Source organism: Zingiber officinale, chromosome 9A, assembly GCF_018446385.1.
Source record: "Zingiber officinale cultivar Zhangliang chromosome 9A, Zo_v1.1, whole genome shotgun sequence".
Taxonomy (NCBI): Eukaryota; Viridiplantae; Streptophyta; class Magnoliopsida; order Zingiberales; family Zingiberaceae; genus Zingiber; species Zingiber officinale.
In genome coordinates, this window is record NC_056002.1 from 2,646,453 (window position 1) to 2,659,873 (window position 13,421).

The window sequence follows — 13,421 nt, forward strand, 5'->3', positions numbered from 1 at the left end:
CTACTCAATTTAAAATGATATTGAACATAATATCGGTCAAAATTAATTGATAGATCTAGTCAATTTAAAATGATATTGAACAAATATTATGTGTTCGTCTAATTTTTATATTTATATTTATATTCTTAAATATTAATTTGATATATTATATTGAGAGTCATGATTTTTTTAAACTTGATTAAAATTTTTAATTATTTAAAAAATTAATTGATTATTATTGTGTAATTATCAATTAAAATTATTGTTGTACATGGTCCCATAAACACGCTGAATCGATCCTAGAGAAGTCGATTATTTTTTAAATGATTTTAAAATCTGATTAGTAAATGATTAAAAAATTGATTTGTATTAAAAAAATATTAGCTCTCAATATAATATGCGTTTAAGTTTGAGGACATAAATATAATTAAAAAAAATTAGAAGAACATGTCCGTCTTGGTTCCATGCCTATTCTAAATTTTTTATATCTATCAATTAATTTTAACTAAAATCGAAAAAATTATATGAAATTATATTCTATATGGTCATTTAATTATATTCATTATATTTGATCCAGCAGTAAGGACGGGACCCCCTTTAAGGGAAGTCAACACCACGTGGAGGTCAAATGATCGGTCGGAAAAAGGGAGGCTGACCGGCCGAGCGAGGACTAAGCGGAAGCAAAGACAACTCGACAAGGAGTCGGGTCTCCGACGTTCATGATGAACAAGGTCGCCGAGCCGAGCGGGTAGAGGCCGAGCGGCCGAGCGGGGACTAAGCGGAAGCAAAGATAACCCGACAAGGAGTCGGGTCTCCGACGCTCATGATGAACAAGGTCGCCGGGCCGAGCGGGTAGCCCACTCGGCCGAGGCATAAAGTAATAAGGCTGTGAACAGTTCCATCCGAGCATACAACCCAGAATCTCCCAAGCGGATCAGTACCTACGTCCGGTCGGACGTGATGGGACTGCCGAGCGGCCAGACACTCGGCGCGGGAACAGAAGAGACAAAAGGACAAAGGAGACATCGAGAAACATCTTCTGACAACAGACGTGTCCAACGACTAAGTCATATGCTGACTTGAACCTTACGACTGAAGATTATGTCGTCCCATCAGAGAGGTGCTCGGACTGTAGCAGTATGGTGTCAGGCAAGCTCCTCTGACAAGCCCATACTGAGGTATGATTAGAGGACACGTATTCGCCTCGGTATGTGTGCATGAGCCTCTTCACAGTCCTATATAAGGATCCTCATATTTCGCCGGAGGTACGCATTCTACGATATTCGAAGCCACTTCCTAATTTCCTCTTGCCTGACTTGAGCATCGGAGGGTCGTCGCCGGGAACCCCTTCCCGGCCCAACTTCCTTGCAAGTTCGCCGGAGACCCCTACGACCGACCAGAGATCTACGTCATCAGTTCGGAGAGCGTCACGTGCCCAGCGTCCGTTGGTTCAGCGTTCGGACATGATCAATATTCATTATTATCAAATATCATTTTGACATACTAAATTTTGGAACATATAAGATTTTAATCGCTTAAAAAAATCATATTAGTTTAAATTGATTCACACATTAGATATTCTAAAATTTCAAACAGGCCATTATTTAACCCTAAGCAATATGAAATAGTTAGGCATTCAAGGGATTTAAAATCTGAGTCTCAGCTAACACTCCTAATTTATCCATCAATGGAAAATGTAAAATGTCTGTGGTGCAATTTTACAAAATTAAAAACCCCCATTATTTAAATCAAGGCATGATGGGATTCCCTGCAGGGAATCATACAAGACTACTGAGTGCAACGATATCCAAACCATTCCACGACTCTGATCTGCAAAACCTGTTCCAGAGAACGGTCGTACCGCATCGTCACATACATTCTGCAACATCCGATCCGTGGTCGTCGCCTTATTTCCAGCCAAATCTTTCTCTTTCGTGGTCTCATCGTCCCTATGATGATAATTTCATTCGAACTCGATAAAGAATTTGATATCCGATCCGAATAGAGGAGGGTATGGAGAGACTATCAATACTTGATACTCGATCCGAATACCCAATTAAATAATATATATATACATAGAAATTTTTTTTTCCAAAATTAATTTACTTTTTTTTTTGTTGACATTAGGAGGAGACTATATAGATGTTTAATCTATTTTTTAATTTTATATATATATATTTTTTAATAAGTTGTTAATTTTAATATATTTTTATTGAATGATAATATTTGGATAGAAAGAAGAAAAATTATAACTATAGAAGATATCCGATCATTTAATGGGTATGGGTATATCCATCGGAGATCCTATACCCGATGGATATGAGAACGGAGAATATAAAATTTGACCCGAACCTGACCCATTGCCATCGTCTTCTCTTTCCAAATCGTTCTAGAGTTTGTCTCTTTCGGAGGTCGATAGCTATTTTCGAAGCGTGTAAGTATCACAAATATGTATTTTTCTATTTACATCCTATCGATGCTTGATTTTTGCCATGTCGGATCTTGTGTTTTTAATAATCATTGTGTGGCGTCGAGATCTGTCGAGTACAGGATTCGTTTGGATTGGATATTTAGATGAATTGATCCTGTTCAGAATTTAAATAAGACCGGTTGAGACGGTGCTGGTATTGACGGAGAGGCGATTTTGACACATCTAGTGTATGTGCCTCGAAAAAACGAATCCCATGTGAAATTCCAGGATAGTGGTGATGAAACCGATGGTACTTAGACTCTGTACACACTCAGACAAATACATGAAGCGTTAAAGACCAGAAATCATGGAAAAAATCCTTGGTGCAGACCCTCCGACGTTCAAATCAATTACTTTTTTTCCAGAAGAACAATGTACAGAGGAAAAAAGAACTGTTGAAGACGAGTGCGTATGTGCACGTACCTAGCTAAGGAAGAGTACATCCTTTTTTATATGACGTTGCATACCTTCAGAGTCTGCATGCTGACAGAGAATTTCGGGTGTCAGGCTTGTTGGATAAAAGAGGATGTACGGTGATCTCCTATTGGTGGAAGGAAGGTTCCATTCGCAGGTGATAGCAGACCACTGGAATATTCCCTGACATATGACAATTATTCTCTAACAGGAGGTTACGATTCCCTGACATTGTTGTCGCTTAGTGTTTTCCGTCCCGCCTGAGGTTAGCTACAAACAACTTGAAATGACCATTCAAATGTATCACCCGACTTGAGTCTTAATGAGGAGGATGAGCCATGACGACTTGTCATGGTTTTATCTGTATCTGAGACTGTGGCGAGGGACCTATCCTTCACGTCTTGATTACTGAAAGGTTGGTCAAGAATTGTCTTAGTGAAAGTACCAGACCTAACAGGTCGAGATGGGGACGTCCGATAAGTCAGGGATAGGTCAGGAAGAGTACGAGCTTCATCTTATATCTCAGATCTGGGAAACCTATCTTGCTTATGTCTAATCAGAAATTATACGACTGATGACATGAGACAGTCTAACTCCCCTTGATTTTGATTATCTGATCTTATTGGGCCCACCTTCATCCACCGTATCATAAATCGAATTAGCACTACAACAGAGAGTCTCTGATGTGCTCCTTCAGTTGACTAATAAGATTCGGTCAGAATCTATCAAGAATAGAAGATGAGCAGCGCATTAGATGCGACAAGAGCAGAGCTTGCTCTCTTGGTTTTATATTTGAATAAAGCTGAAGCAAGAGATCAGCTTTGTAGAGCTATCCAGTTTGACACTAAATTCTTGAGCAATGGAGAACGCCTGATAGTGAACAGAATGTTGATAAAACAACTAGCTCGGCCCGGCGATTGTTTAAGGTCATGCTTTGACATTTTTGGTTATAACTGTTGATTGTTTGTTAGTCCTGATTTCATTATTTTTGTGATCTCTCATGGCGGTGCGATGGTTGAGCATGAGATGTTATTATATGAGATCATGGTTTGAAATTCAATACGTCCGAGCATGCCTTACTTTATATTTTAGTCATATGAACTAATAACTAATAGTCGTCCGTGATTTATCTCCTTCGTGTTGATCTAGAGACGAATTGATTAGGATGCTGAGAGGAGCAAATTATCTTTTATCACGTGATTTTATTATTTTTGTAACGTCATCTCTTTACTATGCAGTTTGTTAATTGTCTCCGTGTTCTTATAAGTCCACTAGCCCCTGGATCTCCCCTCCCTGTCATTTTACTAGGAAAGGTACGTCGATAGTCAACTTTGCACGATTATACATATGCTTCTTTCGATATCACAGTCTATAAAATGATCTTTGCAGTCCAATAATCATCTGTTATCGATATTTTTGTTCCTGGATCAAATTGTATGGGCAAACAGAACAGGAATATACAAGGTCTGTACATTTTGAATTGCTCTTCTAGGAATGTTTCTTCCAACTTCCCCGTGAAGAAAAAAGTTGGATGACTTGACTTGTACAGTCGTGTCGTAGAAGGAACGCGAATCGCTCTTCACTGTCGGATGGGATCCTCAGCATGCGCGACTTTGATTGGCATAACGTGTACTGTTTGCCGTAATATATAGGATTCCCTGCCTTTTCAAAGTTTTTCTTTGTTTTCTTGAAGTTATTTAGGTTCTGGTTGCGTAATGACAGGACGAACATTACTGCGATAAGCTTGATAAGTTAAATCAAAGGAGGCTAGCTTTGGCAAAGGTTTCTATGGATAACTTTACAAGGATCTCACTAGAATTCTTATTCCAATCTTCGTTGCAACAGTTGTTTCCTGCCAGATCAAGAGAGAAGAAGGCATGAACATAGCAATGTTATAATGATGTGAACTTAATACAATGTTTCTACCGAACAAGCAATCATGTTATTAGGATTAATGGGGTGATGCGAGGGATAAGAGATGTCTAGGAAATCTTTCAGAAAGTTCTTGTGTTCTTGTTTTTCAAGTTGGCACCAGGAAAACCTCCTCTTCTGCTCCGTAGAATTTTGTTGCCAGCCACACTCCAATTGCAGCCGCCGATGCCAGCGCCACCGCTGCGCTGTCAAACCGGCATCCGAAATGCCAGCCGTGCTCTGTTTCCTCGTCTTCTCCCACTGAACTGTTCCATGGGCTCGCCGGACTTTCTGCTTTCTCATCCTCCTCAGGTGGCCCGAAATCCTCAGGCTCCGGCACGCCGTCAACATCCTCCTCCTCTTCCTCTTCCCCGGCCTCTGTGTCCGGCTGCGGTTCGTCGAAGCACTCGTGGGTGCAGGAGCACATCGACACGTCGTGGGGATCGTCCGGCGGCAACCCGTCGAGGCCGTCCTCCCTCTCGCGCAGCGCGTGCTCCGCGGCGCTTAGCCTGTGGAGCAGGTGGAAGATGTGCTTGGGCGGCGGCGTCGTGTCGCTGGCGTGGCCCTCCATCTCGGCGGCGAGCAGCACCTTGAGGAAGTCGATCTTCGCCGCCACGTCTTTGCACACCGTCTGGTGTTGGTGCGGGGAGTAGGAGGATGCGCCGTCGTTGTTGGCCGCGGAGAGCTGGCGAAGGCGCGACTCAATCTCCGTCAGGTTCTTGTGCAGCACAGCGTAGGGGCGCTCCATGCCGGGCCTCTGCCCCGACCTCGGCGGCTTCTCCATGCCTTGGGTTGCAACTGGGAAGGGCGGAGGCGGTGCCGGTTCAAATTTGTATTGCAGTCGCTGCTTAGGTGCGATCGAAACGTCGCGACTTCTTGCCCGGAAACGGACAGGCGCGACCTCGCACTGCGATCCCTCCCAAAGCCCAGAGACTGACTAAATCGCCATTATAAAATTTTATATAATATATTAGATTCAAAAAAAAAAAAATCAGTTCTATTAATTCAATTTTTTAAAAAATATATTATTATTTTTTAAATTTAAAAAATTTATTCAGTGTCATTAATTAAAATCAAAATATCATCGATCAAATTTCAAATTGTTCAATTCGGTTTTGAATGCACCCCTGACTCTTAACATTACGAGACAATGGTAAAAATTGATGTTTTATTAACGACTATTTTATTCACTAAAGAAAAAGAAACGCAATAAAGGCGAGTAAATACTACAAAGAAAAATTTATGAAGAAAGCAGCTAGGGGGAAATTACACAGCCACAAGCTTTCAGGTGTGTCTTTTTTTTTCCTCTCTCTTTCCGTTGGATTCGAGACTTATGAAAATGTAAATACAAAGTCATGCCGATAGCTCTTTTAATAACCTATATCTGCCGTCTTAAATATACAAAGCTTTATAGTTGCTATGAGTTATGCCCACTAGGGTTATTATTGTACAAGAAGATTATTCACAGTGATGTTGATGTTGTTGGTTCTCAGTAAATCCTGAAACGGAAGAAATTTTTTAAACGGCACCCAACAAAAAATGGAAAATACTCCCATCAATTAAGGACAGTGGCATACCTGCACAATTAGTTCGTCGGGAACATGTGGCAAGACCTCACGCACTCTATCAACCATAGTGAGTAACTCTGACATATTACTGTTAACCGGGGATGTGGTGTTCCTGATCCGTAAACCAGCTGCATTTCTATTCAACCTCGTGGAGGAGGATGGAGGAATATGAGGAATCGCAGTATGCTGAGGAAGCCACAGATTCCAAGCTGAATCATGTAGAGAACCCTGAGCAAAGTTTTCACTAACAGATGCAAGCTGCCTCATCATCATCTGAACCCCACCAAATCCTACGGATGTGACTGAACTTGATGAACTAGCACCATCGATCCCTTGGTTCATCCATGTAGGTGTCAAACTGGAGTCGAATGCAGCACCCCTGGACACCAAACAAAAAGTGCATTTCAAGATAAAATCGATGTAACAACATTTTGCACCATTACTACACACATATATGACTTGTTTCTTCCATTGTTACTAAGCAACTAATTTCAATATGATTATTACTGATTTTTACAGAAAGAACAAAAAGTTATGGTAAGGATGGGCTAGAATGATAAGGTATGCAAGAGTATCAAGATCAAGAGTTACAATAATGAACTATGTAAATCAAAGAGCAAGGCTAAGAGTGTTTATGTGAAAACAAAACTTGAAGGATAGAAATACTGATGTTAAAATTATGGGGAAAAGAAAATGATAGAGGATTCAGAATTGTTTTTTCCTCAAAAACTAATGGCCCGAGAGTAAGTGAAAAGGCTGGAGGGAAAGAAAAAACAGTTACATTATATCAACTTTTATTCCCTTTTGCTATACTTTCAAAGTGATAGTTTACTTTTCCTAGCAACAACTGATAGTGATGTATAATAGACTACATAACTAAAGAGTAGCTAAAGGAATAAACACTACAGTAGTGACTAACAGGAGTGACCAACCAAAAAATGCAGCAGCACTTAAACCCAAGGCTGGGGAAGAATCATATGACACCAGAGTAAGTGATGAAACAAGCCAGGCGTTCTCCATATAATATTAGAACAAGGAATCAATATATCTCTAATATTCAAAATCCAGCTAAGGAATAGACATGTCAGCCATTTTCAGCTGGAAGAGTACCCAACAAACTGTGTCAAGTATGCTCATGTAAAAATAACAAGTTAGCAAAGCACTGCTATAGAATTCCATTATGTTTGTGGCAGCAACTAAATGAAATAATCTTGCAGTTACAGTTAATGGTATTATATAAACAAGCATGTTATGACCACAATTTTTGCTTACACAAGGATAGCATTGGTAAAACAAGAGTATAAAGAGAAAAATAACCTCCAGATCGTATCAGAAGTATTCTGTGATGGGTTTGGAGATGCTCCTAAAGGTGCATGACCAGGAACTCTTTGTTGGTTCAATCCTAAATTCAGATGTTCAGCAACTTGTTGCCCATCTATAGCATTTCCAGAAGCAGACCTTATGCCTCCTTGAACATTAGAAGTAAATAATGGCCTCCGGCATGTTGGGCAAGAGTAGACATCAGTCAAACCCTGGTCGAGCCTGAGATGTTATTAAATTTAAAGGCCTGAGGCTTACCCTATGGAACATTACTCCAAAACAAACAATCTGCATGTAAGAAGTCATAGTACTGTGCTTTCACAAATGTGTGACTATGCTTTTCAAGATTCAACTATGATACAACAAAGATTATGAATTGATGGCCACATTAAGTGGTGGGAAAAGATCTATAATATGCCGTAACGGGAGGTAGCGCACAAGTTGTTGCAACTTTTACTAATACCAAGCTAATTATTAGAATCTCAGAGACTTGTGTATTCTCAGCTTCAAACTGACAATACATGAACTAAAAAAAGGCTTTAAAAAGGCCAAGCTCCTCAATGGCAATGCTAAATAAATGTGTGAAACTTTTGAAACAATGTATTGAGAATTCAAATGAAAGATTAGACTGCATTGTATGAATATGGGATCCTATGTTTCCTGAATAGCCTGAACAATGAGCAAATAATTTCCTGATAGCATGAGCAATAAGCAAATGATTAAAAAAAAAAATGAATAGGCAATTATTCGAATAACTAACCATGTTAGAACAGAATTTTGAAAAAATGATATTGCAAGCATGTCAAGGGATTAGATAAAGCATGAATTGGTATTTGCGCAAAGGATAAATCATGTGCAAAATAGCACTTTTATTTTGAATTACTTTTAGCATATTAAAAGATATTCAACTGGGATCGAAAAGTTTAATTAATTTAAACAAACTCTTATAGGCAATAATATCTCCAAACAGTATCAGAGTAGTCATTATATAGGCCAAGAAACAGAGCCCTCAAATTTGTGAACAAACAGTTAGTCCATGTTTCAAAAGTCTGTACATTTCCTACACCTATGATTTCTTTCAGTAATCATCACCTAATAAATGTGTTGAAAATGTCTGGCAATGAATCCAGCTTTTAGGGAGCATAATTATAAGTGCAGTGAGATGCTCTGTTATAATAAATGAGCACAAAGTGGAACCAGAACTAAACAGTGCAAAAAAAAACATCTCGAACTCGTTGATATAATATGTTAAAAGGCCAAATATGTTAACAATTTTTTGATACATCTGAAAAGTGCAATCATGCAATAATTAGGATACTCTTCAAATGCATCGAAAGACATCAATTTTACATTTGACAGCAAAGCAAAACAATTGCCATCTGACGAGGAAAGGATATCTGATAGCATTGCTATCAGGAATTCTTTTCTTAAAAGGCAGTGGACATTCAAAAATCCCAATTTGTTAGTTTCAGTGTTCCTAACGCAGACATTCATATATCCATTTATCCTTGCAAAATTTCAGTTATGCATAATTCTGCTCTTACATGGCGCAATCTTTTGTAAATATAGTCATTTCATGGAATGTGGAATGTCAATACTTCTGGACAAAATCTTCCAACAGTTGCTCAATGTGTAAAAAATCAACAATTTCATGCGTGAATATTTAACCAATAGAATCTCATAAAGATGTTAAGACAAACATCACGGTAAAAAAATGATCAAAGGCGAGAGAGAACATAGGTCATACCAAGATCTCAAACACACGAGATGGAATAGATGATTGCATGACAGTTTTTTGGCCCTCACCATTGGTCCCTGCAACTTTCTAATTAATCCTTCCGCTGGAAAATTTTTTGAAACAGTTTTAGAAAACATTGAAACCACATACTCGGCATATTGCACACTCATCGTCAAAAGCACGAAGTTCCTCATATGTAGCATCAGGAAGTGCTCCATCTAGGGAAGTAAGGGCTTTCCTCAACTTAAGATATGTTCTAATTCGCTTAGCAATTGCACTTATAAGAGCCTGTTCACCTCAGATATAAGGTATATTTTAGAACCAGAATACAACTTCCAGTTAGCCTAAATTATATAAAAGATATTTTGAAATGCTAATTTACCACTTACACGCATATTAAGAAAAAGAACTACATCTACTAGATGAAATGCTAAGCCATGAAGCCACCAGATAACAAAGTAATGGCCTAGTGCTGTTAGCAATGTCATCATATCTAGAATGAAACCACAATGTCTGATGAGAATGCCCTTCCATTCAGATAGAGAGCCTGCAAAGCAAATTGAATTAGATTTTGCTGTTTTATCATAATATGAAATATACACCATCCTGGTTTAAAACAAAAACATTGATAGAACACAAAAATAAATGCATGGCTTCAGACTAAGCAAAGGTATCTATCAGCCAGTAGTGAATACCTTCAAGGAGAAAAATATCAATAAATGTGAAACAATTATCATGTTAGACAAGATTTCAGTTGAAGACGACATTATGAGAGGCAAAGCAGAAAAGGACAAAATTTACAGCAACATGGGTGAAGGTTGTGAAAATTGGATGGACCTTTGCTGCAACATAGAGAAAAACAACCTACAGTTGAAAGCAATATAGTAATTTTTATTGGCATAGCTCCTATGACCTCCCTCGGATATCAATAATCTGCCCACAGATTTCACCATCAAATCTTAGCATGATAACATGAATTTAAAAGTAGGAAGAACTATCATTTGAATAGTAGTTTTGTGGACTCTAAAAGAAAATTGCACATGTAAGTAATTATAAACGTATAGAGAAGATTCCCACATGCACAAGCATGACTGAATTTCAACCAGTAATATTTAAAAAGTTATTAATGCTAGTTGCCGTCTTGCCGATGTAGAATAATACTGAACCTCTAAACTAAAAGATTGATTTTCTGACAGATTTCTCCAGAAGAACATTAAGAAAGAATACAACAAAGATTTTCATATTAGGTTCGCTAAATATTTGTAAAACATATATGCTAGCCATTTGGTAGGTATTCCAAGCTATTGACTGATGAATTCAAATATTTGGAGGACCCTGGACTTGATATAATATTCGCCACAAAGCAAATAGAGGATAGAACGCCTTCAAGAGGAGATTAATTGTAAAGGTTGTTTGAGGTAATCAATCCTAATCAATCATTTTCCCATACATGACATAATGTATTTATTACCAAAGGTCTTTCAATGAATTCGATTTTTATTGAACTGAAGTGGACATATTGGCAAGCTGCAAAAAAACAATGTCCAAGTTCAGATGACAGTTTATGGAAAAGGATAGTCCCAATTTTTTCAGAGAACCTACGACAGATTATGCTATGCCAAAAAATAATTTATTTGCCAGTAATTACTCATCTATTCTTCATCAGAAACAATAGCAAAGCAACAAAACTTAACACAGACCAACTCACCTAAAACTTCATTCATAACAACTAGATATTCACAGGCTTATATACCCCTTGAGATATAGTTTATTTGGTGCCATCTTGCTTATCACATTTTTTTTTGATAATCTATGTTGGAGCAATCGGCATACCCTTAGATTTTGATGTTTGGACAAAGAGTTTAAGTTAGGATTTGCATCTGTATTTGATATGCGTGGTTAAGTGTGCAGGTGACAGGTGCAAGGAAAGACCTGTGATCTTGACAAAGGTGAAATCTAAGCATGGGAGTCTTGGTGGTGTAAGTCCAAGCTTGAGGCTTGGTCGTGTAAGTCCAAGTATGACTTGGCAAGGTGAAGACCCGGAGCGAGGGGATCTTGGCAAGGATGAAGTTCCGGAGCGAGAAGCTCTTGGCAAGTGAAGTCTCGGGAGTGAGGAGCTTCTTGGCAAGGATGAAGACCCGAAGGTAAGGAGCCTCTTGGCAAAGGAAGACGCGACAACAAGGACAAGGCCAAAGGAAGCTCTTGAATGCAAGGCGTGAAGAATGGCAAAGCATCCAAGGGACACAAGGTTGATGGAGGAAGCTAGAATGCAAGGTCAAGGTTGTGCGGATGAGAACAAGTGCATGAGTGATTGTACTTGAGAGTAAAACCCTAAATTAGGGTTTACTAGTCGACTGATATATGTCTCAGTCGACTAGTGGTTGAGAACCAGCAAACCCGAAATGGAATTCCAAGGTTTGTGGTTCTAGGGCTAGTCTAGTCGACTTGTACAGTAGACTGGGAGAGAACAACATGCTTCTGTTCACTCAGCCCATGAAGACCATTAGACCAATCGACTGATCCATGGTGAGCAGTTGATTGGAATCGAACTGTTAGGTTGTAACAGTAGAATTCCACAAAGATACTGGTAAGTATGACAATTGACTGGTGGCGGAAACATAGCTTGGGTGTTTATTCCCAAGCTCTATATAATTGAACTCGGATTGGCTGGCTTTGGTGATGAAAATTTAAGGTGGTTAACCCCTTCTCCAAAGCTCAAAGCAATCCAAGAGTTCTTGATCGAGTTTGTGGTGAGGTTTCTCTACCGACAAAGAGGATTAAGCTAGCGGGAGTTCCAGGGACTAATCCACCAACAGATTGAAAGATCATCCACCTTATGAATATCCAGTCCAACGACCAGGGTATTCGGGAAGTGCAAATGGGTTTTGGCGAACAACCCAACATCACAAGTTTTTCAAACTCACCGGGTATAATGTGCCCTGGGTGAGATTTGAACCCTCGTTACCTAGGGAGCCCGTTCCACCTCTCACCATGCACCATATTTGGGGTCATCTTGCTTATCACATTGTTTCTTAAGAGAGTTTTTTTTTCAGAGAGTTGGCAATGAAGTTGATATATCATCAAAGTACCAATAACCAAGGAATTGTCCATCATTTAAGCCACTTTCCTTGCACCATGAAAATATGATATTAGAAAACCAGAATACATTCGTTTAATTAATTTTACATTTATGTTATTAAATTCCATTTCAGAATAATAATTATTATTAATTAAAATAGTAATGGTAGTCTAATAAATCTGAGTCCCAATCAAGAGGCAATTCTCCATTATTACACAAATAACCTGAACCAACATGACTTATCAGTGTTCTCAAAACAGGATCAGAGAATGAATTGGGTAATGATTTGATGGCTCAATCAGTCAAACTAGTCGATTCATCCAATGATAACTAAATATTTTATATAAATGCTAATGAAAACATTAAAAATAAAATAGGTAAAGACAATTTGCTACTATGGGAACCTTGGCGCAACGGTAAAGTTGTTGCTATGTGACCAAAAGGTCACGGGTTCCAATCTTGGAAACAGCCTCTTGCAAACAAACAGGGTAAGGTTGCATACAATGGATTCTTCCCCGGGACCCCGCATGGCGGGAGCTTCGTGCACTGGGCTGCCTTTTTTTATCTAGTATTTGACAATCTGAACACCAATCCCAATGCCTATACATTTGGCCCCAAAGGCAGCCAAGAAGATCTTACCTGGACCAAGACTTTCATCTTTTCCATCTACAGATCAGGATCGTGTGTCTCCTCCTGTGGAATACAGTGTCTCCACCTCAGGGAGCTAAAGAAGATCAGACCCCTTCCCTTTAGCCTTCCACTCAAGAAACTTTACCCCCTAACTCAAGAGGCAATTTGGGCCCATTTCACCTTGTCCATACAGATCCTAAACTAACCATCAGTTCCACCTTGGCCATACTGAACTGCTCAGAATCCTTCAGAGTACCTCAGAGTTCGGCCGAGCAGTCTCATGATCAGTTCCACCTCGGTCATACTGAACAT

The 13,421-nt window shown here is 39.1% G+C and overlaps 1 protein-coding gene and 1 pseudogene across 1 annotated transcript; one reads left to right on the top strand and one right to left on the bottom strand.

Moving 5' to 3' along the window:
* Positions 1 to 3,601: 3,601 nt before the first annotated feature.
* LOC122021484 lies at positions 3,602 to 4,744 on the top strand (annotated as a pseudogene).
* Positions 4,745 to 6,065: 1,321 nt separating this feature from the next.
* LOC122019868 (E3 ubiquitin protein ligase RIN2-like) lies at positions 6,066 to 11,193 on the bottom strand. Its single transcript, XM_042577453.1, has 6 exons — positions 9,790 to 11,193; positions 9,551 to 9,688; positions 9,410 to 9,477; positions 7,660 to 7,884; positions 6,352 to 6,721; positions 6,066 to 6,273 (listed from the first exon to the last, which is right to left on the bottom strand). The coding sequence occupies exons 1-6, from the start codon at positions 10,003 to 10,005 to the stop codon at positions 6,217 to 6,219; spliced, it is 1,074 nt and encodes a 357-aa protein (XP_042433387.1). The 5' UTR covers positions 10,006 to 11,193; the 3' UTR covers positions 6,066 to 6,216.
* Between the last annotated feature and the right edge of the window lie 2,228 nt (positions 11,194 to 13,421).

Coding starts and splice junctions, on each gene's coding strand:
- LOC122019868 (XM_042577453.1), bottom strand. CDS start 10,005: ATGGTGTATATTTCATATTATGATAAAACAGCAAAATCTAATTCAATT. Junction 9,478..9,550: donor ATGAGTGTGCAATATGCCGA/GTATGTGGTTTC, acceptor AGAAAGTTGCAG/GGACCAATGGTGAGGGCCAA. Junction 6,274..6,351: donor CCGACGAACTAATTGTGCAG/GTATGCCACTGT, acceptor CTTCCGTTTCAG/GATTTACTGAGAACCAACAA.